Source organism: Opisthocomus hoazin, chromosome 5, assembly GCF_030867145.1.
Source record: "Opisthocomus hoazin isolate bOpiHoa1 chromosome 5, bOpiHoa1.hap1, whole genome shotgun sequence".
NCBI lineage: Eukaryota > Metazoa > Chordata > Aves > Opisthocomiformes > Opisthocomidae > Opisthocomus > Opisthocomus hoazin.
In genome coordinates, this window is record NC_134418.1 from 46,848,371 (window position 1) to 46,872,480 (window position 24,110).

The 24,110-nt window shown below is 43.4% G+C and overlaps 1 protein-coding gene across 6 annotated transcripts in view; it reads right to left on the reverse strand.

The window, feature by feature from the left end:
* Positions 1-24,110, reverse strand: part of NR3C2 (nuclear receptor subfamily 3 group C member 2) — a 217,652-nt gene that overhangs the window by 6,678 nt on the left and 186,864 nt on the right. For 5 of the 6 annotated variants that reach the window (XR_012764027.1, XM_075421103.1, XM_075421104.1 and 2 more), the window contains exons 7-8: positions 11,680-11,810; positions 7,257-7,414 (exon numbers count right to left, since the gene is read on the reverse strand). Coding sequence is in view for 5 of the 6 variants with exons in the window: in XM_075421103.1 (XP_075277218.1) it covers positions 7,257-7,414; positions 11,680-11,810 (289 nt within the window). In the remaining variant the exon portion in view is untranslated. The remainder of the gene's footprint in view (positions 1-7,256; positions 7,415-11,679; positions 11,811-24,110) is intronic. The other variant, XM_075421107.1, reaches the window with a different exon arrangement.

The following is a 24,110-nucleotide window of genomic DNA, read 5'->3' on the forward strand; positions in this document are numbered from 1 at the left end:
ATGCGGTCAGGATCTTTTTAACTGCAGCCTTAAAAGCTGCATGGCTTTTGGGGCTGGGGAAGTTATTTCTATCACTAATTTAAAACAGAGAGATGAATGTGGGAGAATCGAAGGCCAGCTCAGAGGTACTAAAATGTAAACAATATGATAAGGTCAGCTAGAGAAGGCTGCAAGACCAAGAACTGAGCCACGAGCAGTGCTCTTTTTTGCAGGCATGTTCTCATACATTATCAAAGGTTACTGCCCAGCAGCCTTGGCATGAAGATGCACTGAAGGGATGAAAAAGTCACGTTCCATGGGCAATGTTAATTTTGAAATTCGAGTACCTGCCTCTGCATACCAAGCAATATTCGTCCAATAGTAAATAACTTAGCTAGTCTTTTGCTTTAAAAGAGAAGTTCCGTCTTCAGTAAGGAAATGAAATAGTTTGCTTTCTTTTGTAACACACCAGCTCTGTCACTGCAGTGACAGCGACTGATAGACCACAAGTTACAAGTCCTCTCCAAATTAGTGAGGTTAATGATCAAATCTAATTCTGATTGTTCTTCAAGGCTAGTAAAATCCCTGTGTTCTAAGAAGTCCTGACTAAATTTTACCTCACCACATTTACCCTCTACTTCTGGGAGTTTATATTGGAAATGCTGACACCTCCTCTAGTACAGCAGCGGGAAAGGCAGTTCTAATTAAGCAGTGTGAATGAAAGCACCACTGTTTTCACAAGCACTGCAAGAGTGACTAGAAACATATTCACTTTTACAATCTCCAATTATTTCAGCTACTGAAGGACACTTCTGAAGAGTTACAGCTTAGAGGAGCGCAGACGGTGCAGTTAAGGCCACAACTAAAATAATTCCCATTTCCTCGGGATGCAACCAGGAGACCATTCTTATGGCTTTAGTAGGTAGCTGTTTAGCTCTCTTTGGAGCTGGCAATAAACAAAACATGGCTTGGTACCTTCAACCGCATCGCAAACCTCCCACTGCATGCGGGGGAATCGGGCCAGTGCCAGGGGACAGGAGCTCAGGTACAACCCGCTCCTGGCAGGCAGTGCCGGGCATTGCCGAGCTGGGTCCTGGATATCTCCCAGGACGGAGACTGCAGCCTCTCCGGGTGGGCAAATACCACTGATTAAATTAACATGAGCTGGGTTGCGGGGATGCAGACACACAGGTCAGAATTATCACGTCCGTGTCACCCAGACATGACAGCTCCTCTGCCAGCAAGTGGATCAGCTGTTAGTTATAACCATTCACCACTTAGTCTTTAATTATTTCTCTCATCACTACCCTACAGAGAGTGTGCTAAGTTTAAACATTTTCAAGGCTAAAGCAGTCAGTAATTCTGAGATTTTTACTTAATCAATATCCGCATTTGTATGCTGTATTAAGCACCTCTGAGAAACAGGAGTATTAAACAAACATAATTTTCTGTTATTAGGGTGGGGTTTCCATAAAATGAACTTTTTCACCCATACTGTTCCTCATAGTTTAAAAAATGCATCTTTTAATGAAGCCCCTGAAGTTAATACAGTTGCAGTCACCTTTAAGCACTTGCAGAATTTTTACAGCAAAAAAGAATTGATTTTAGTTTGGCAATCTCACCATGCCCTTGTGTTTCCAGAAATGGTAAGAGCTGTCTGATTTGCAAGGGTGCACATTTCTGAGCTTAAATAGTTTTCTGACTTCAAGATCTCCCACAATCTCTGAGTGCGGTATGAAAACCCACAGTCACTCCTCTATCGGGAGCATCTTTGCGATTAAGCCTACTGATACAGCAATTAATACAGCAGTAGGGTAACAACACAATGCTGAGTAATTTCTTCCTATTATTAGCTACAGCTATTACTGTCAGAAGGCTCAGTGTTCCCATATAAAAATGACACTCCAGAAACTTTCTTCATCCCCTTCAGGAATGGGTCTCTGCCTTTTTCCTACAGAGCGGGTGTGTGTTGGGAGGAGGCAACCTTGAAGCTCTACACGATGCATCTGGGCAGCCGTGGTCAGTACCTGCACTGAGCCAGGCCCTCTGAAAGGACAAGCTGCTGCCCATCAGCTGAGCAGTGGTATTTTGCCTCTTGCTTTCAAAACCTGCATGTTTCAAACTGTGCAGGAGTCAGGAGCCTCCTGCCCTGCTAAGGTAAGAAGCAGCAGCTGAGGTCAGCCCCAGCCTCCTTTCCCCCCAGCAGCAAAGAGCCCTGGGTGAGTTTGGGACTATTGCAGCCTCCTGCTTTTTCCTCTTCATGCAGTGGATACAAAGCTCCTGCTTCACAACTGGTAACATTAAGGAAAACCATTGCCAGCCAGGTCTTGATTATTCCATTACCACTATATGCCCTTTTGCTCCTAATCCTATGAAAACCCCATGATGTAAATGAATTACTACTCGGAGGGCTCAGCAAGTAAATTATTCCCCCCGGGATGGCTTTCAGGCTCACTCTCAAAGGTACAGAAACCCTTTGGTGCCACAGTGGCTAATTCCTAGCTGCTTATGAGATCTTGAACTCTAACCCAAACAGTAAAACCTCCCACAAATACAGGGAAAAGAAGGTAAGACCAACAGATGAAGCCTCTGGTTACACCTATGCAGTGTATTTGCCTCACACTGTCCAGGAGTAAAAGTGGATAACATGCATATGGATTAGGCATGAACAGTACCTGACCAGAGCAAATGTGGAACCTAGTTCTGCCTAGACAGATGCGTTTATCTGATGTAGGAACTGCACTAATTTCTTCGGGTTTTCTTCACAGACACGTGCATACCAAAACCACAGCACCTGACACCTGGACATGACATGGAGGAACCTATGTTGAACTAATTCTGTATGCTTGGAGGACGCATGCAAACCCACAGTATCACACACCAATGAAGCATCCTCAGAGCTCGGCCAGGGTAAATTTCAGGCCAAGTCTCCTCCAACAAACACCTATTATTGTGAAGGAGAAAAGATCCAACAATCACAAACCAAGCAAGACAACCCTCAGAGTAGCCCCTGTCCACGTTAGGGAGGCAGGAATCAATTTCTCACTTGACAGACATATTAATTGCTGCAACAAACATCCAAGCACACTTTTACATCGCTGCTGCTTTTGTGGGGGCCACACCGGGACTAGGGAGTAGATCTAGCCTCTGAGCAAACAGAGAAAACGCCTACTCTAAGAACAAGCACTGGAACTAACACAAGGCTCCAAACAGCTCATCAGCTGTGGGACACAGCTTTGCCAGATCAGTAGCAGGAGTATGTGCACCCAAAGGTGTTGGCAACAGCTGAGGGGCTCATCTGCGGGTTGGTATTTGCGGGATTAAGCACCCGCAGCGGCACACTGGCATGCACCGCGGCGTGCCTTGCAAACCTGCCCCTCAAGGATCTGTGCCCTTCTTCCTGCTGTCAGCTTTTTCTGTGAGCGTAATCCTGGTGCTCTCAGCCTATGGAAAGATCCACCTCAGCTATAAAGTATTCCCTTCAGGAACCATAAAAAATTAATTATTCAGCAGCATGAGCCTTAAAGAATTTATTTTTGTTTGGCAGAAAATATCAACAAGCAAACGACAGTGCAGTGCTCTGCCTTGCCAAGACAAGGGGAAGGTTCACATTAGGGTTTAATGTCATGGCTTTGAAACAAAAGCCCTCAACTCAAAGTCTGTTTAGTATCAGCCAGATTGAAACCAAACTCAGCTTTTGTTCTGCAAACCGCCTAACCATACACTCTACGTACTATATGAAATGAGGCTTGCCATGCAAGATACAACCCTTCCTGCCAAAGCCAACAGGAGATGTTGAGGGGGCTCCAAATGAAGTTTTTGATACCATGTGCAGAACATCTGTTTCTAATGTTCCTGCATGCCGTTTGTCTGATCACATAATGCAGTTCACCTACATCCAAGCGCTGCATATGCATCTCTCCCTGAAATGCCCATGGCCATTCATGGGCACAAGACCGAAACCATTATGCCCTGGTAGAGAGGTCGGTTGTCCCCGCTGCGCTACAGTTCTCAACACATAATGCTGCTTCGTGAAATGACGCACACGGGCCAGCCGCAACAGTTAAGAATACAATCCCTACAAGAAGGAAGTATGTTGATTACGTTGCTGCCCTCAGTGCTCCCAGAAGATACCCATGGTGGGGTCCATCCACACAAGCAAGGCTGAACCACAGCACAACAGCAAGTAAACAGCAACAACCTCCTCCTCTCTGTTGTCTCTTCCCGAGGGCGAGGAAGGGTGTGCTGCGCAGCCAGACCAGCCACAGCCTGCTGCATCAGCAACCACTGCTTCCACGGAGCGCCATGCAAATAAAGCACATTTCGGCGCACAGCAGTGGTGACGCAAACTACATGGCAGCCTGCAGGCATGCTCCCAAGGCCAAGAGCAGGTGTGTGCACGCACGTGCACGAAACTGTGTTTATCTTGCCTGCTCGGGATGGGTTTCAATCTCTTATTTTTCGGTTGTGCTTTTGGTGCTTTGAGGCTTTATGGATCATTAAATAAAATTGCTGATTTTTTCAAATACTTAAGTGCCTACCTGGCCACCTTGAAAATTTCTTTTTTCCTCACCTCGGCATTTTTCTACCTGCACATATGTTCTCTGTGTAGATGAATGATTTATTATATTGAGCAATGTAAAACCATCTTGTTTGGGGTTTTTTTCTTCCTTGTATTATATAAGCCAAGCATACTGTAATTTGATATTCCTATGCACTTTATCTCACATAATTCTCAGAAAGACTACTTAAAAATGAGGTCGATGAAAGCAAGTGTGGAGGTGCAAAGGAGCAGTATTTTTTTATTGTTTATCGCTACACCCAGGTAAAGCAAATTCCACAAATGACGAGACGCTGCTGTGCTCTGATGGAAAAGCTGGAGGCAGCAGGAGGGCTGAATAAGCATGAATTCTGCACCAGTCCCTTCAGGCTTGCACGGCAAATGCCAATGCTGTGGCTACAGCAGCATGTAAACATGGGGCCTCAGCTCCAGTCAGACTGCTCAGCACCAAATATATTCTGATCCTCTAAAATTATAATGGAACAAGTTAAAAATACACAGGTGACAGCTGAAAAAGTGTTCCTCCTATACTAAGGAATTGAGCAGAAAATTTGCATTTACATTGACAGAACGGAGAAATTCTGCGCTAACGGGCAGAGGGGGGAGAAGAGTAATTCTCACTTCTCATTAGTATTATCACCACTCTGAATTTATTCTGATGGATTTCAAAACCCCAAAAGCAAACAATCCGTTTTAAGGAGAAAAAATAAACAAGAGCCTTTGTTGAACAAGTCTCTAGTATCATCACTGAAAGGAAGCACTGTTGTGCAGACAACCAGCCTTTATAACAGAGAATGCTGACAATGGGACTTTCTTTAAAAAGTCCTTTGTAAGAAAGTGCTCTATTAAAACAAATGTAAAAATAGCTTAATTAAAAATTAAATAAAATGCAAGAGCAGTCTGCTTCCTCTGGTTAGTTCAGCTCCCACTGGTTAATGCTGTGTTTTGGAAAATGTCTGTAGGACATGGCAGCATGTAAGTAAGCGCGACTCTGTCATCCAGTCACCTTAACCACACAAACACACACGTTTAAATAACAAATCATACACGCTGCCTATTCTGAAGAGGATTAGAGAACTCCATAAATGCAGGGGTTTGTTATGCTGCCCTGAGGTTCAGATGTGAATATCTTGCAAACGATTTTATCACCCATCCCCTTTCTTTCCACTGAAACACTACAACTTCCTTTGCTGGCACGGAGCAAGTGAAACCTGATCTCTGAAGAATGAGCTATTACTGCAGTACTACTAATACTCTCCCTGCCTCCCACTAAGATTTGCAATGTTTTAATGAACAACAGAACAATATTTGAAAAATAATTCCATATGTACATTCTGTAAACAGCCCTCAGGCTCTTATACAGATTTGACCTGAAGTGCACTGTACTGTCTATAAAAATGAAATTTGAGTACAAAGTACATTTACATGCAGCCCCTGAAAGCAAGTGCTGTAGGTTCTTCATGCAGCAAAGTTACTTCCCTGCCCACCCAGGATGGAGTAGGACAGGTTTCCTCCTTTGCTGCAGTTTACCCGTTTTTCCTGGGAGGTGATCAGTGTGTGCTGCTGGGCTTTGGTCCCTGCTCAAGGGACCTCTCTGCTCTGGTACCCAAACACGACTCAAGGTTGCTCCCACTGGCCCCACAAGTCTCCTATCCCTCGCTGCGCCATGGCACAGCTTCAGAGGGGACAGGTGCTGGCCCCAGGCAAGGGGCTCATGCCCACGGCACTCTCAGGGGGCACTGGGGAAAACCCCGCAGCTTGAGGAGACCATCACAGCTGGGTCACTGGCTTCCTCCGTGGGGTCTCCAGGCTCTGTTATGGACAGCACGGAGATACACCCTCGCTGCTGCTCCAAGCATCTGGAGAGGTAAATCTCTGCACTTACTATTTTACTGGCTAGCACTGGGTTGCTCCCAACTCAAACAGCTCTACGTTACAGATGCACCTTCTGAAATCGCGAGCTGGTCCCTAGTGCCTAGTGCACCTACCACAACCCTTCAGAGTCACTCCAGGCTGAGGCACCAACAGCCTCGGTGTTTTGGGACTAAACTTTTAGCTTCCCATGTCACTCATCACATCTCACACCTCACACACGTAAAACAAACACCTCGCACTGGAATGAGACAGGCTGGTAGAAACAACCTAACAATACAGTGAATCTTATACTTCAAAAGCTCAAATAAAGCTTCAGACACCCAGGATGGCTACATGGTCTTAAAACATTTTTTAAAGTCATCATTATTATAACCCCAGCTGTAAAAGATCACCAAATGAATTCAACATTTATTAGCAGATCAGGCATGTCAGATGCGTGAGACACTAATCCGGCACCTTTCATTGAGAAGCGACTCGTGGGATACTCTGCACGGCGCAGTCGTCCCCATGCCTAACTTAGGGTCACAGCTAACACCACTTCGCCTGCTGACGAGCCTCTAACCCCACTAATAGCTCTGCCAACTTTAAGTGAATCATTGGAGGAAAACACCACCATTTAACACAGGAGAAAGCAGCAGGACTTAGCCCTTAATGACTTCTACTTTCTTACTCTACTTGGCAGTTGTCCTTAAAATCATGTAACAATTTCTCTCAGATGTTCCTTAAAAAAAAATTTCTTTTTTTTCCTCCCTGTTAGTTTACACAATTAAAGACTACTGGTTTACCTTAGTGGAGAGATTTTTGCTTAACTTGTCTGCACTCCCTGAGGAGTTATACTTACATCATGCATGGAGTCAAGAAGTTTAGTCAGTTGGTAGAATCTCTGCCAGCTTTGCCCAGAGTTATTTGGACATTTAGTTACCATCTTCTTTAGTTCTTTAATGTAATTTGCCCTCATTTCTTCAAATGCAGCTTGGCTTTTGAGACCATCCTTGGGAACTGTCATTGAAAAGACAGTCTTATATTAATATTAACTGTATTGCTTATTCTTTCGATGTGCATACTTAAAAAATTACACTAGTTAATGGATGAAAGAACTAAACCTTTAAGCAAAGTCCATAATTTTACAGACATGGGTAAGGCACCAACAACATCATACAGATTTTCAAGTGATTCAAGCATCCTCTCCAGATCTGTGATTGCAGAAGCTGTGGCAGAGGACAAGATAACATCTCAAAAATATGACACATGCTAACCTCATGCTGAAACTGTTTTTAATACAACCCAACCACAAAAAAAAGTCAGATGGATCAAGGGAATTTTTTTTAGAAATTGAAGACGTGATTTATCATTCCTGAATGATTCTCCACACTTGGCAGAGGAGGGGGAGGTACAGAATTACAGCTGTTACGTGCAGAAATGCTAGACCAAATGGTATATTTTTATGCCATCAAGTAACATCTAAAATTTCTGTGAATGTTTGTAGCATCTGCATAACACCTAGAACAGAGCCATTATTCTACACGAAACTGAAGACTATTTTCCAAACAGGCAGCCTGACCCAGTGTTTGAACACGACATACATTTGTAAGCACTTCTAGTGTCCTATCAAAGTTCCCATCTGCCAGAGGGATCATTTCACAAACAGGCTAAAAGCAGTTTTCTGATACTTTTTGCTGCGACTGATATCAGCAAGGCTAATTACAAAAGCAAATACACTGTTTCTCTACAGACTGCAAATACCCTTGCACTCCAGCAGGTTCTGCCCCAAACAGGAATGGCTTATAGGATCAGATCTCCAGGAAAACCCTAAGAGGTTATTAACAACATTACCCTAAAAGTTCTGGTGTTTTAGTACCTGGATTTGGAACACTGCTTAACCATCAAATATTTTTCTACTCTGCACCTCTTAATGCTAGCCCACAGTAGTAAAATAAAATACTACACTGTACAGGAGTGAGCTTATTTTCTAAGCAAGCAGGAAAGCTATGCCAGAGTAAGCTAAAAGTAAGAAAGTTACTTACTAAAAAAGTAAAGAAAAAAAAGGTGATCTTTCAATTTATCTTACATTGACTTAATATCCTGAGAGAAATTCTCGTTCATCCATTCCCTTCTCTTTGATATCCTGTGAACTAACTGCCTTCTATGCCACTGTGATCACATTGTAAGCATGTAACAACCACCCAAATGGCTCTAGAGTAGAAGCTTTAAGAAAGAGCACCAGTATGTTCTATCACCAGTATCTACCAGAGCAATTTAGCAATAGAAAACAAGGAGGAGCTCTACCACCACATGAGCAGCAATGTCTTGCGACCATCAAGTGCTGGAAGAGGGCACAAGGAGGAATCTTTAGAAAAAGCCTAGGAGGTAACACACCAACCTGCCTAACACTCGGTAAATATATTTATATTATATAAACATAGTATTTAATTTTTTAAATTCTAGATGCAAAATCTCTCAGTCAGCCAGCTGACAGATAGAAGAAACTGTCTGGAACAGAGGTACAAATTCAGTTCAGGCTGGATCAATACAGAGACACCAATCAAGATGAGTAAAGCCATCAGAGCATACTGTGGCCTTTACATAAAACACATGGGCTTTACAGTTCCTTTAATATTTACAGGCCTGTATTCCTACATGCTGCTTAAACAGTTAGAGCCACTCTTTGTCTACTACTATGTATTTTACTGTTCTGCCTGAAAATTATTATACCATCACCCCAGCCACATTATTAAGAAAGAAAGAAAGACCACAAATAAAGAGAACTCAAGCAAAACACGAAATTCTGGAGGTTTGCCCAGTGTTTCTGATTTTACTTATTAAATGCAGCAACGCTTTTGGCAAGCTCCCAAAATCTATGGTTTGTGGAAAGCAAGAAAACAATTGAGTTGTAATATGAGGTTTCTTCCACATGTAAATGGAGTGAAACTTCCTTGATGTGGTCATCATGAAAGTTTCAGAATAACTTGTACTCTGCTCATCACAAGATTCAATAAAAAATTTTAAATGAAAACAAACCTGGTGTTTTCTGTCATAACGTTGTATCAAGGTACAATCATTCGAAACCAGGTTTGCTGCCCTTCACATGACACTTTCTGGGTTTTATCACTGTCTTCATTTCCATTTCACTCTCCCCTCTCTCTCTCTCTCTAACATAAATATCCTGATTCTCCCAAAACAAACTATTTTTAGCAGGTTTTCTAGTGACTGTGGTGTTTGTTTCAAAGGGACCCAGCTAGCTGCAGTTACTTGGCCAGGCTGATCTCGCGTAACAGATTCTCGCAATAATGCAAGTCATTACTTCACTCTCAAGAGGGTAGAATAATAAATACCTAGCTTAAAGAAATTTTGCTATGTTTTTTGAATGCCTTTAGGTTCTTTTTCTAAAGATTCTCCCCGTTTAGGGCTAATTTAAAAGTAGCAGAACCAGATCTCCAGTCCAGAGATTGTGCTCTCCAGAACACTTTGGGAGCTAGGCCTCTCCCCGAGCACATCCATGTTAAGCGTTGCTAGTTGCTTCTGGAAAGACCGCGAGCGACAGCCTTCAGAAGAGACCATTTACCCCCCAGGGCTACCCCGGAGCATAGCAGCTCCCCACAGTCCCAGTTTCACCAGGAAATCCCCTCCTCGAACCCTCGGTGGAGTGGGACCTGGGGGTCAGACCCTGCATGCCGGGACACAAAGCGCTCCCCGACCAGCATTGTCTCTCCTTGTTCCAGGGAGCTGCAATGGCTTCAACGGGAGGGAGAGAGACAGCCGAACCCAAAAAAATTACAGCCCCAGGAGGTTTCTGTTAGCGGATCCAAATCCCCTCCAGCCGGGATTGGAATTGCAGCTTCACATCCTCCTTCAAAGGCAAGTACTTTAACCACAGAGCTACCGGCTGGGTGGGACGGGCGAGGTCTGAACGAAAGCACCCGCAGACAGGGGTAAAGTGCCCGTCCCACTACCTTGCCTGAAGGGCTTGCCACTTGGCTTTGTTGGATGCTGCAAATCTCTTCCTGGGCACCTAACTGCCTGCAGCCAACGTGCCCATGCCATTGCTGGGGACTCAGGAGGCTCTGGGGGTGCCTAAATCTGCTGCTGCATCGGCCCGCTCAGGTGTCCTTCAGCGGTTTCGGCAGTAAGTGCCTTCCAGCGCTGCACAACTAATGCCTGCCACTTGCATTCGTTTCTTCTCTCAGCTTGCTGGGGCAGAAGATGGAGTGATGGAGATGGAGATCTCAAAGGGCACACTGGGCTTCGCTCACCACCAAACAGGGAGACGCTCAGTGCAACTCGAGCCGGGGCAGCCCCAGCCCTGGCAGCCTCGGTGGGTGTGTGCCCTGCTGCCGACAGCTTGCAAACGGAAGCCAGAGTAAGTGCAGTGGCCCCTTTGATATCCTGCTGCTGCTGCTCCTCCTCTCCCCGCGCAACGTCCCCACATCCAGCCTCCTTCTGCCGGGGGAATTCTTGCCCGGTGAGCTCACTTTAGTGACACTGTGAACACCCACCAACTGAGCTGATACGTTATGTCACCATGATGTTACTGAGTGGATCCCACAAAACGAAGCATGACTATACAGAAGCAGCTTTGTTTACAGGTAATTGGCTTTTTCATCAAGACTGATGGAAAAGTAATGTATAAACTGTCCATGTATTTATACAATTGTACTGAGACAGGAGTTTTTCAATATTTTCAGTAAGACAAGATCAAGAGATCTGCTAATTACTACATGGTGTTGTAACAAACATGAAGATGTAATTTTGTATTTCAAGAAAACTCAAAGCATGACACTCCAGAGGAAAATCAAGCGTGCACTGTCTTTTATTAAACTTTCAGGGCTTACCATTCTCAATTCACTTGCCACTGGGAAATTAGCCATTTTGCAGTACAGTCAATGCACATCTTTTGATCTTGAAGGTGACGTTAAATCACCCAGACTGGTGGCTTTGAGTGTCATGTGGGGATTTCCCCCCAGTCCCCACAGCTGTTGCGTTTCCTTGGCACACTTGGCCAACTCGAGTGGTTCCCATACAGAGATAGGAGCCAAAGCCCCTTGTCCAGACGCTCCTGTCCTTCCAATGCACATGACACATTCAAATTGCAAAGACACTTCCCGTGCTAACGGAGAGCGAGATCTGCAGATAAACCCTAAGACATAAAACCAGGCTTACTCCTGCGGCCCTGCTGGAAACTGTTTGACTCTTTTGTCAGATTAGGTAAAATCAGTGCACCTCTTTGTGAACTGGAATATTTTCATGTAACCATGAATCTAACTTACCTGTGCTTAACAGCAGCAAAACTTTCATTATAGTGTACTCCTCAAAGCTAAGCTGCAAGCGAACAAACTGCAGACTGATCTGGTGCATCCCCTGGCACAGTTCAAACATAGCAGACTGGCGCATCCGTTCCCTGCAAAGAGAAAGAAACAAAATCCAGAGGATAAATACGAGAGAGCGCAACGTGCACAGGGCAGCCCACGCATGAGGAAAGTGAGGTGTGACCTGGAAACCAAGCACTGAACGCGCAGAGGTCAGTAAGACACGCTGCAGCTGCAAAGTTCAGGTTAGGTAAGGGAGCTAGGGAGTACGGAGACAAAGCTGGAGCCATGTCAGTCCTGGAGGGCTGCCTGGTCCCTCTACTCCTGGGCTGGCACAAAAACCCACTGCCTGTGAGCTTTGGGGGAACCAAAATGGGGGACCTGCAATGGATGGCAGAGTTCACTTTGCTACCCGGCAGACCACAGGCAGCATCAACATCCACCCCACTAAAAGGAACAAAAACAAATGCAATTTAAGTTCGATACACTGACCATGTTAACGAACTTGCAAAAATGTTTTAAAATGTGTTTGAATTGTCAGCATTTGTTCAGCTCTGCTTTGGCTGACAGAAATGAGCCTGCTGAAGGGGTCAGAACCGGTGCAGTAGGGGAACCTACACCCATTGCATGCATGTTTTAAATGACACCCCCCCCATCAGTTGACATACAGGTGGAAACAGGTTTCAGAAGCGTCTGGTGCAGAGAAGAGCTGGAGGAAAGGATGGCCAAGGAGGACTGACAGCCTCACACGTGGAGCACTCACCACTCCAAGAGGTCAGGCCCAGACCAGCAGCCTCCAAGGCTGCCTGCGGCCATGGACAACAGGAAAACCCACGGCAAAGAGCTCCGCTGCCCACTGCACACAGACAGGTCCCCAAGCCAGCAGGACCCTGGCATCAGGGATTCCCACCGTGCTAGCAGACATTTTGACTCTTCTCATCCTGAATAACACAGTCCCTTAAAAATACGGTTGGCAGGTCTGGAAAATGGGGAAGTGGAAGTACAATGCATGACTTTCTGTTACTGCCTTTACATTGATTGAGGAGTCTGAAGTTAAGAAACGACTGGGATTACCACTGGCTCAGCCAGCAGCACTTCTGCACCCTTCCCAGGTAACCTCCATTTCAAAATGTCTGATTATTTCTTTTCCTGAAAATGCAACAGGTCTAGCTCCAAGGATGAAAGTGTAGCAAAAACAAGGAGAAATGATTTTCCAGTCACTGAAGTTCTTGTTAATATACTACACTGGACTTCTCGCAGGGAATTCTTATGCAAATTGTTGCAATGGTTTCTTCTTCAAACACTAAAATACTCAAAAATTCTGTATGCTTTTTCCCAAAATAATAATCTAAAATAGTCTGGAATAAAGAAGTATATAAGATAACAATCTCGTTCATTAATACAGATTTTGGCCTGTTAAATAATAATGACACATGACTTGCATCCAGCTTACTCTTTTTTCTTTAAATATACTTCGATACCTTTAGCTGCAGACCCTATCTCTCTTCTCTGAGGCAAACTCAGGCTAACCTATCCTGTGCAAGTTTCAGGCAGAATTAGTTAGGATTTTGCTACACTTCTAAAGCCACTATCCCCAACCACAACAGCTACAGCAAAGAGTCACTGAGAATTGCCCGTCTCATTTTAAAACTATGATATATATGCGGGTATTTAGACAACGCGCTATAATTGTTCAGTGACCACTACTTTTTTTTTTAATTGCTCAATAACAATTGTCTATATTTCTTCAATTTTTTTTTCATATAATTGGGGGATTGGATGAAGTTCAGCTAATTACTTTAACCAAGCAACCGCCTTTTCAAATATACAAATTGGCTGGTGAAAGAAAAGAATCATACTGTGTGCAAACAAAGACTGACGTAATCTTCCTGGTGTTTTATTTCACTACTGCCAGAGCAGATTTTATTTTCCTTCTTAATACTAATAAAGTGGACTCCCCATCGTTATATGGGCTCTGCACTTTTCCCCCACTCCACCCTCTTCTTGAGACTAAGAACTTCCAGCTTCTATTTTTTTTTTTTTCAATTTAATAGTACTAGTAATGCCATGTTTATTTATTTTTATTATGCACTACGGACTACAGGGAAGAAAACGAATAGAAGAAAACAGTCTTTGGACGGTGACCGTAATACCACTTGGCCCTCTGAGAAGGGCAGCCTCTGCTGCTGGATGCACAGAGGCACGAGCACACAAGCCTGGTTGAGAGCTGCAGAGACCTTACAGACACCACTTGCACACTCAGTGCTGGTCGTGTGCTATGAATGTGCACAGAGTGACCCTGGGCAACTGGGATCAGGTGAAGCAGAAAAGGATTTTCAGAATTAGAAGTCCGATGCACACAAACAGGCATTTCTGAAGCTGCTGTGCTTGCACTCCAGCCCTGGGTCTGCCTGAGGCTGGTGGCCACCGTCCAAGGCTTGAGGCAAGTCCAGCACAGCAGCACCTGGCTCTCTCCCAGTGTTCGGAGGTGCCCTTAGCATGGATGACTGAGTGTGTCAGGGATGGGGGCTCCTTCACGTTTGGCCACTGCATGACTCAGCCTCCACCACTTTGGGGACATCACCCTAAATCAGCCTGAGGTCCTCCTGTCTGATGGGTCGTTATTACACAGAGACAAAACGGCTGCAGGCACCTCTGAGCTGACCCAGAGAGAGCTGGCGAAAGAGACTCCAAAAGATCCCAGAGAGTCATCTCCCTCCCATTCCTCCTGGTTTGCTCTCTCTTCCCAAAATTACCAAATCCAGGTGTAGGACACAGATGATGGTGGCTCCTAACTGACCTCTCCCCAGGAGGCTCAGAAGGATACATACTGAAGCTGAAAGGCAAATGATTAATAAGGGACATTTGTATTTTAAAAAATACATTTTAAGGTATATCTCAGACTGCTAAAGACTAGCAGGATTCAAAACAGGAACAGTCTATTGTATCCACTATTACTTTTGCAGGACACCAAAGTTAGTTTCCCCAGCCTCGAAACATAAAGCAGCTGCCACCATCCCTGCCTGTGCTTGACCTTTCATCCAATACCACAAGCCACACAGCAAATAAAACAAAACATTTTGAGGTTTTGTCTAAGGTTTCTTATGCTTTCATTAAACAGTGCAGCAAAACACCCTCTGTGACAGCTAACTTGAAAAACCTTTCTTTTTTTAACATTGTATTGCACTTCTTGTGACATTTTACTTTTTCTCTCTTATGTTTTCCTTTGTTTTGCTTTTATATGATTGCCTAAATAGAAAAATTTTTGTAAAAGTCAGGGGGTTTTTTGGTTTCGTTTTTTTTGGTCTGTCTTTTAAATATTTAGTCTTTTATCTACTTACAAATACTGATTTCTAGTTTACCCTCAAGGAAAACCTGATGGCATTGTTTGTAGTGAGATAAAATTATACACAGAACTAATTACCAAGTAGTTTATTTACCATACAGCAAACCTGTAATTTCCAATCAGTTTCCCTCCTGAAAAATCAATTCAGTTGATTTATTACTTATTTACAAATTATTGCTAACTACAAACTATTTTAGTTAATTCATGACTGTTCGATGTAAGACAAGCATTTTGTCGGCATTTAAATTATTCAACTTTGCATTTGATTTTTAACCCACACAGCGTAAAGTAAGAGGGTACAGAGCTTTTGGAAAATTCAGATGCTGACATCGCAGATACTCCAATACCATGACAGCAACAACAAAATAAAGCAACAGAAATGGCTTGTATATTAAAACAAATGGGGCACATAAAAATTAGAGCATTTCAATAGAACATGAACAAAGTTATTTCTTTCTTACAAAATGGCTCATCTAACAGTAAATACCATAAGTCATCACAAATGCCATTACCACCATGGGGAAAAATTAAAACAAACTTGTATGTTGTCTTCCCCCCCCCACCTTTTTTTTTTTTTAAAAAAAAAGGTGGGGAGGGGAGTGAAAGGCTAAGACCAACCAACCAAAACCAGTTCTACCTCTGACACAGCACACAAACTTCTCGACATGGAAAATGCAGAATGTGACGATCTGGACTTTAGAGCATGCATCTTTATGGGGACATGTAAGAAGGTAAGTACATTGAAGTAATAAAAGGCGTGAAGCCAAAGCTCTGAATCCGCTGTGTGGATACACATTCAAAAGTGGTGTCATTAGCTCAGTTTAGCTTAATCCTCCTTCATAATAATACGCTTCAAACTTTACACCTTAAGTTAATCCATCTTAAGTTTCCCGAGTGTCTCCTTACAGGCTTAATTCAATGCCCAGCTCGCATTCTGCCTGACCTTTCCTGCAGCTGCAGCTCTGTGAGCAGGCAGAGCGGCCACAACCAGCCCAGTCCCCCCAGCCACCACTCTGCCCAGTTTCTGTCTGCTCCTGCAGAGCCTCTTTGGCCATGGGTACCTTGCGTTAACCAGTCGCTGAGTTGCTCACCACGTTCCCACTGGAACTGAACTGCCGCTTTTTCCTCGTTTTCCCCGGGAGGAAGACAAGGTGGGTAGCTCCGCTGACAAAGCCCTCCAAGGCACCGCAGCTGCCTCGGTGGGAACAGGGGTTTTGTTCCCGCTGTTGAGCTTCTTTCAGTGAACCGCAGCAAATGTGTTCCCAGTTGAGAGACTCCCTGGTACCTTCCACTGAGTTCATCTTCTCTTTCTCCCCACTTGATCTGGGATCTTCCTTTAACCCCATGCAATCTCTATGTCCTCAGCTCTCATTTCTACCACGTTTATTCTCAAATTGATTCCACATCTCCTATCTTCTGGGCAGGCTGCATGGAGATCAGCTCTGTGGTACTAGTCCAACACCTCAGCCTGTTTCATCCTTGACGACTACCCACGCAGAGCTGAATATGCCAGCGAGAAAGTGGCAAACCAACCCAGCTCCTCCTGTTCCCCTGCTCCGTGGAAGTAGCCATCGTTTTACACAGTGGCAAGCAATGAGGAAAATGGCTTGAGCACCCAGCCAAAACGGGAATGATGCCCCAAATCACCAAGGGATGAGCCACACAACTACAACAGACAGGTAGGATTTGAGCAGTCAAACCAGGGGAGGAGGGATGGTTTAAGAAAACTGTTTTAAGACAAGGCATCCTAAATACCAAACCAGTCATATATCTCACTAATACCCTTCTGCGATCTCACAGAAACCAAATAGCCACATCAAAAATTGTGAAACTACAGGCACACTGTACAGAAACAACTTGTTATAAGTAACTTATAATTTATGAAGTCATCATAAAGTCTAGCATTGTACATCTCCTTGTTGAGGATGGAAACTGCAACTCAACTGACTGTAACCGAAAAGAGGAACCCATGCATCAAGGAATATTCACTTACAGGCAAAACTCAGCCCCAAATTAAACCTGATACCACACCTTTTCTACCTTCTCACAGATACTATTCAAAGATGCAGTACAAGGCATCTTCCTAAATTAAACAGGGAAGCTAAGAAATGGAAAGCTGTGGTGGGTGTTTGAAGTTTCATCAGTTCTCAAGTGGCTTTTTCTTTTTTTTTCCCCCAAGAAAAACCAGGCAAAGGCATCCCCTTTCACAGCACCTCAGAGGAACAAACGTGCAGCTGACTTAGTCCCTTGGCCTCTGCAGCTCAGAAAAGACTCAGGAAAAGACCAAGCAACACTTATTGCAAAAGTTCTGTGTCAAAGATTTACTTTTTTTCCACTGTAAGAACTGTTTCCAATTTTATAATCAAGTGCCTTTCCTTTGCTAGACTAAAACCTGTATCCATTTGAAGCCTGTCCATCATTTAAAATGATTTCAGGGAAAATCAGAGAGCACATCATGCTGTTACAAAACCAAAGCAAATAAACAACCAAACAAATGCAACCCAACAAGAAAACCTGCCAAAGGTCTGAAAGTCAAAACCAATTTGGAAACCTCAAAAAGCAAGGTATGCTTTCCACCACGCCAGAAGGGTCAGTTCAAACCTGGAAGAGAAAGGAGTGAAACATCACCAGACACCTTTAAGGCAAGGCAGGCAAGCTGTGGACAAAGGGGGAAAAAGACCAGGGACATGAGATCACAAAGTTGCCTGTTCAGCTGCTCAAACCATCTAATCAGAAAAGGCCTTGGCCTGAATTAGCTGACCTGCCTTAGGAGGGGTTTACTTCTCCGGAAAAGTGCAACCTGCTGTAGGTGACCCTGCTATGGCAGGGGGGTTGGACTAGATGATCCACAGAGGTCCCTTCCGACCCCAGCGATTCTGTGATTCTTGGGGAAAAAATAACCCAAACGTATTGTAACAACAACTTACTCTTTCTTGAGGGAGTGTTCTACCTCAACAGCTCCACCACGAAGAACAGGGGGAACAGAATGACACTACCTAGCACAAAACTGAACCCATTCTTCTGTGCAAAGGGACAATCACGGCACTGCTTTGTGTGCAGCGGCACTGGGACACACTGTGCATCATTCTGCTCAATAGACTGTACCCAGACACCCATTTCCCATCTTGAAGTCATTATCAATGCAACTGAAGTCAGCAGTACCGGAGCAGCATCATTAAGTTATTGCACTGATCAAAACCCAAGCCAAAATACATGCAGAATTCAGGCAAAATTTAATTTGACTTTTCATTCAGCACTTATTTCTTATTCAGCACTTTCTAATCTCTGCTCACTCTGCAAGCCACAGCAGAAAGAGACAAAACCATACTCCCTTCAACTCTGCCTGTGACTCTCAAAGCTTTAGAGCCGTCTCCTTCCAGGAAGGAAGAAATACCTGTTACCTTGCTTCAATGGCAAATGCAGGCACTCAATCCTGTTGAAATTAATGGCAATTTTTTCATCAGTTTCCACTGGAGAGAAATCTGGGTCATGCCCATTTTTCCTTTAATTTGTCATGAAGACAGCAGAAATAAATAACCCATCTTTGGCATCATCAGTGATGAAAAAAAACCAAATGGAAACAAAACAAAATCAAAGTGCCATTGCCTCAGTCCCCAGTGACAGTCTGGGTTTTCAGCACACTCCTACATTCCCAGGCCATTTTGGCTGATACCACTGAACTGCATGACGCAGCTACTGCCCATGTACACCCTCCTTCGTACAGAGGCAGGCAGGTGCCAACAGTCATGTCTTAAAGCAAAGCTGCAAGACCTGCCACCAAATGTCACCTCAGCTCCTCCTGCCAGCCCCAAATCCGTCTGCCCTGTCCTACCTGGCTGTCGCCACTACTGACAGTCAGCATTTCTCCTCTCTACCTAGAAGGTGGGGCAAAAGAAAACCCTGTGCCATATTAATCTGACACAGCAGCAAGGCCTCGACACTACCTTCTACTTTGAAAATAAGGAGGTTTTATGGTGAGATCCTCCTGCAGCAACTGGGAATTGGCTCGAGGGTCCTAGACATGCCTACTGCTGCTGTGTTCCTGTAGGAATCTGACATGCAACATGAGCAAGCTGCTCCCTGCAAGAAAGCACAGTATGCAAAAAAAGACAGATTTCCTGGTCTAAAAGTTGTTGAAAGAGAAGTATGTTAGTAACGATCTCCCCCCACCAATCCTGCCAGAAGAATGTGTAAACCCACCATTACCAAAGTAAAACATTTAACCCCACAAGCTTCTCTCCAGGCGATGGGGATGCTGCAGACTGAGTGGTACGTAGCTGGGAGTGCTGGCACTACAGCAATGACCTTGGCAGAAGAAGCTGCCGAACCCAGGACAAAACCGGGATTAGACTGAGGACCTTCAACGCTAAACACTGACAATCAGACAAGGAAGGACATCTCACATTAAAACAGATCTACAGACATAGCTGGTTATTTTGTGGGCTTTAGCCACCCAGGCATACAAACCTGGCAATTTTTACGCTGCACTTACAGGAATAAATTCTGAAAATTAGTTTTCTCTCAAGAAAGTCCTCCTGGTGATCCTGGAGAATACATTCCTAGGTAACTGATACTAAGGAATTTAGAGCTGCTTTAAAGTTTCAGCTAAGTGTCCTCCTGCTATATGCCTATCAACAAAGGAACTGGCAACAGCTCATGGATAACGATTGTCAAAGGAGAGTTTAAGTTCCGAATCAGTAACAGAGAACTTGTGCTAAAAACCAACTTAATAACCGCCCAGTAACGTCACCCTAATTTCCCAAGCACATCAATAGCAAAAAAACCCCAAGTATCTGCTGGAAGTAACAGTTAATTATGCAGTTAGCAGAATGCTGATACCGAATACTCTCTTTTGGTTTGCATTTGCATTCCAAAAGAGACAAACCATAGTTTAAATGAGAAAATACATAATTACACCTTTACGAAGATGCTTTTTCAATACCACATTCAATAATAAGTGATGATAATGTAGGCACGACAACAAATGCTCTTAAAGTTCATCAGAGAAAGGTATCACAAGCCAGAAATGGTGCCCATTAAGTATCATTTTATACATCCATTATGCCAGGGCTCATTGTCACTTGCAGTGTTCATCAGCAAAATTACTGCTTTATTCCACATACAGCAGCAATTCTCCTCTTGTGCCAGCAATCCCTCAGAAATCAAGACTTTGCTCATGCTGTCATGCAAAGCCTGGCATTTACTGAAGGTCAACCGAGGCATGTCTTCCTCTCATGCCAGTTTAGAGAAACTATTTCTTGATTTTTCTTTTAATGTGGAAGATTAATATTTAACTCTATGAGGGAAGTAGTGAAAGGAAGCACTACGCAAGGAAAGGCATTTGGAGATGCCACCAAAGAGCTCACTGATGTGCAGAAAGATTAACGCAGCACCACGTTCAGACAGACACTTGACAGGAACAAACCTATTCTCTGTCCTAGCCCTGGCCCTTCCTGCCTGGGACCTCATGAGAACTGAAAAGACACTCTCCCAAAAGGCTTGTGGATGCCCCAAAGTCATGCTGTGACAATGCTAAGTGAGCATAATTATGCCAAGTTAAATGTAAAATCATTGGGCAAGTCTTCATGCTGAAGTCATAAAAACCAGCAGTCAAACCCTTTTAAACACATCACAAGCTGGAAACCTGCCAGAACATCCACTGGGCCAACAGATGTTCAAGATGAAAAAGAAGTGTTTGAGAAAGATCAGGAAAGTTAAATAAAATCTTTGCATCAGTGCTTTCCATAAGGGAGTCCAAGAACGCTCCACACCAGCCTCCCTTTTCAGCAAGCGAGTGTGAGAAGTAGTTTCAGATTAAAGCGTGAGTACAAGAGGGTTTAGAAAGTAAAAAAAAAAAACACAGTAAAATGAATAGTAATAAATCACCAAGACCAGACGGCATCCATCCATGAGCTGTAAAGTAACTTAAATACAGAATTGCTGAACTCCTAACTGTGCTGTACAGCTTATTGCTTAAATTGCCCTTATAAAAGGCGTGGAAGGTGACAAATGTGACTGATTTCTTCAAATGGGTCTGAGAGTGGGGAGGGAGCACTCAAGAGACGAGAGGCGAGTAAGTCTCATTTCTGTATCTAGCAAAATGACTGAAAAAGGAGCATTAATAGATAAATAAATATGCCACATGGGAAGAAAGTCAGCCCAGCTTTGGCAAAGAGGGGTCATGTCTCACAAATCTGTAAGAGTGCTTTGATGATAGCACAAGGATGTTCTGGTTGATACAGGCAACGTCTGTACGATGGAAATGCTTCGCACATGCCAGGTCTAGCTGCGTCCCACAGCCATATGGGGCGAGACCTGAGACCTAAGCGAACACCAACCCTCTCCTCCTCCTCTCCTCTGCCCTGGTTTCCACACCAAGGAAACTGGGGCATGCAGCTTGGGTATGGCCTTCAATACCATCTATCAGCGTGCCAGCATGGTAATTACTGGTCTAGGACCTCCCGTACACTGCGCTTTATGTCAGGAGGTATGCAGGGATGCAATCGCAGCAACGTTGGATTTTAAAGCTATTAAAAAGATCTCCTGAAAGCTCTTAAAGAGAGCTTAGGGATAAGAAGGAGGGCTCTTCATGGATTATTAGCAGCTTAAAAATAGGAGACCAAGGGTAATAATAAATGGACATTTCAAAAGTAATGGAGGTTACCAGGGGAGTCTCACAGACCTCTGCACTGGGGCCTGGGCTAAAAACTGTACTCTTCTATCATCTGAAAAAAATCAGACCTACAGAAGCGACAGAGCTTGCTGATGACTCCAGACAATGAAAGAGCTGCCTGTGAAAACTGCTGAAAAATCTTGCAAAACTGTGTGGCTAGCTGCCAAAATGGAAGGTGAAAATCACTAACTGCAAGACAATGCAGACATTATAATCATACTCCACCATACATACAACAGCTCTAAATTAACAAACATCACACAATAAAGCGACCTAAGTGTAATCTGGAACAGGTTTTGGGGGCTTCTGTCTTTTTAAAATGGTTGCTCAGTGTTTACTAATAGCCAAAAAAAGCAAAGGGTGAGAGAAGAGTCGAGAGCAAGACAGAAATTGTAACTTTGCTACTGCATAAATCCACTGTGCTCCGAACACAGTGAGTCAGTGTGGTCTCCTCCCAAAATTAATACAACAGGCTAGAAAAAGGACTGAGGGTGGAGATGAGGACAGCCGGGGCAGCAAACAACTGATATACAAGGAGAGATTAAATTGACTAGCTGATTCTTCAGCTCATAGGAGAAATGATGAGACTTGATGGAGATATGTAAGTGATAAATGGCATGCACAGGATGAAAAGGAATATATCCACTATTACTACAAACACAAGAATGAAGTGGCACTCCACTAAATTATCAGCTACCTGCTTTAGAAACATCTCCAACAAACAAATGTGCATAATTAAATTGCAGAAGTGACTGCCACAGAACATTTTAGATGTCAAGATTATAAATATATTCAAAAAGATATTAGGCAAATTCACAGAAGAAAGATACAGAAGGGTTATTAAGTGTAATTGTCTGAAAGCAATCTCCTATTAAGAAAGTATCTAAATCAGTGACTGCTGGAAAGGGCAAATGAGTAAGTATCATTTTACCCTTGTTCTGATCTTACGCTTTCTTTGCAACTGGCCAGTTTAAAGGATGAGAAACGGCACTAGATGGACCTTTCTTCTGACAGTCTTATGGATCTCCTTAAAACTACATTATCTCCTGTTTTCCTTTACAGTTTCATAGTTCTAACCAAAACACCTTAGAAATTTAAGAAGTGATTACAGATAAAGGCATTAAAAGGCAGAGTCTTTAGAAATTTATGCAAAGTATAGGTATCACAGGTATGACAGTAGTTCTTAAAAATTTCCTTCTGCATCTGCATTATGTCAGGGCGGGTATGTAATAAAATCCTTCCATATACCTCTCCGGATGGGAACTGAGCTGCACTTCATGAAAACAGAAGTAATAGTAACAATGTATATAAAAAATTTACTGATAAAGATACCCACTTCTCACTGGACTGACAGTTTAGAGCGTACAAATGCAGTACTCCTCTTTGAAATAATATGTGCAAGCAAAATTCATGCAGGGAGGAATATCAAGGATTGCTTGCTGACCTTTTAACAAGCTCAGTCACCACACACAATTTATTAGCAAAGAATGAACATTGACAACTCTTATCAACAATCACTACGGCAATACTAATTAAAAATGAGGGATTTGGAGACTGCCAGATGAAAGAGATTACAAAAATGTACCTAAATTTAGACACTAGCTTAACAGATTGCAAAGAAGCCAAAAGGGTTAACAGCCATCATCCTGCAGAATGTAAATGAGGAAAAAGTAATATTTAAACAATAAAATAAGTTACTTATTGGCTTCATCAACACTCACAGATGATCTAAGCAATCTCCACCCCTCCCCCCCACCCCCCTTAGGTATATAAGGTTAAAAAAAACCCCAAAACCTGCTGTTCTGAAACATTCAGTTTATCTTATTACATTTCTCTTCCTGCGGTTTCTATAGAAATCAGAATATCAGAAAGACTGACAGGCTGCAGCACCAAAAGGGCATAGAGAGGCAGCTGCATCCTGGCACTCTGTCTTACGCAACACCAAATCCTACTGGTCCCAGCTTCCACCAGCATATTATGAGAGGATATTAGGAACATTATGGAAACATGATGAACATGCTATTTACTAATAAAATGCACATAATTAATAAATGCAGATTTTACTGAGCTACATCTTAAATCTTCATTCAATTTTATGACTCCCCTCAATGTTACAAAATCCTCTGCCCATTCAGATCTCATGATATTAGCACAGAAAATTCACAGAAATCCCCATGTACTGAAGCTGTTTTTCTGCCTTTTTCTACCTCATTTGCTCTACATCAACTTCCTAATTTGAAAAACTTATTATTTATTTTTCCTCTATTGCTAATACCACCTCTGCTTTTAAATTTTAAAACTTCATATTTGGGGCAATTAGCAAAGGCATAGCACAAAAGATCCTTGCAATACTACATTTTTATTTTACTAGAA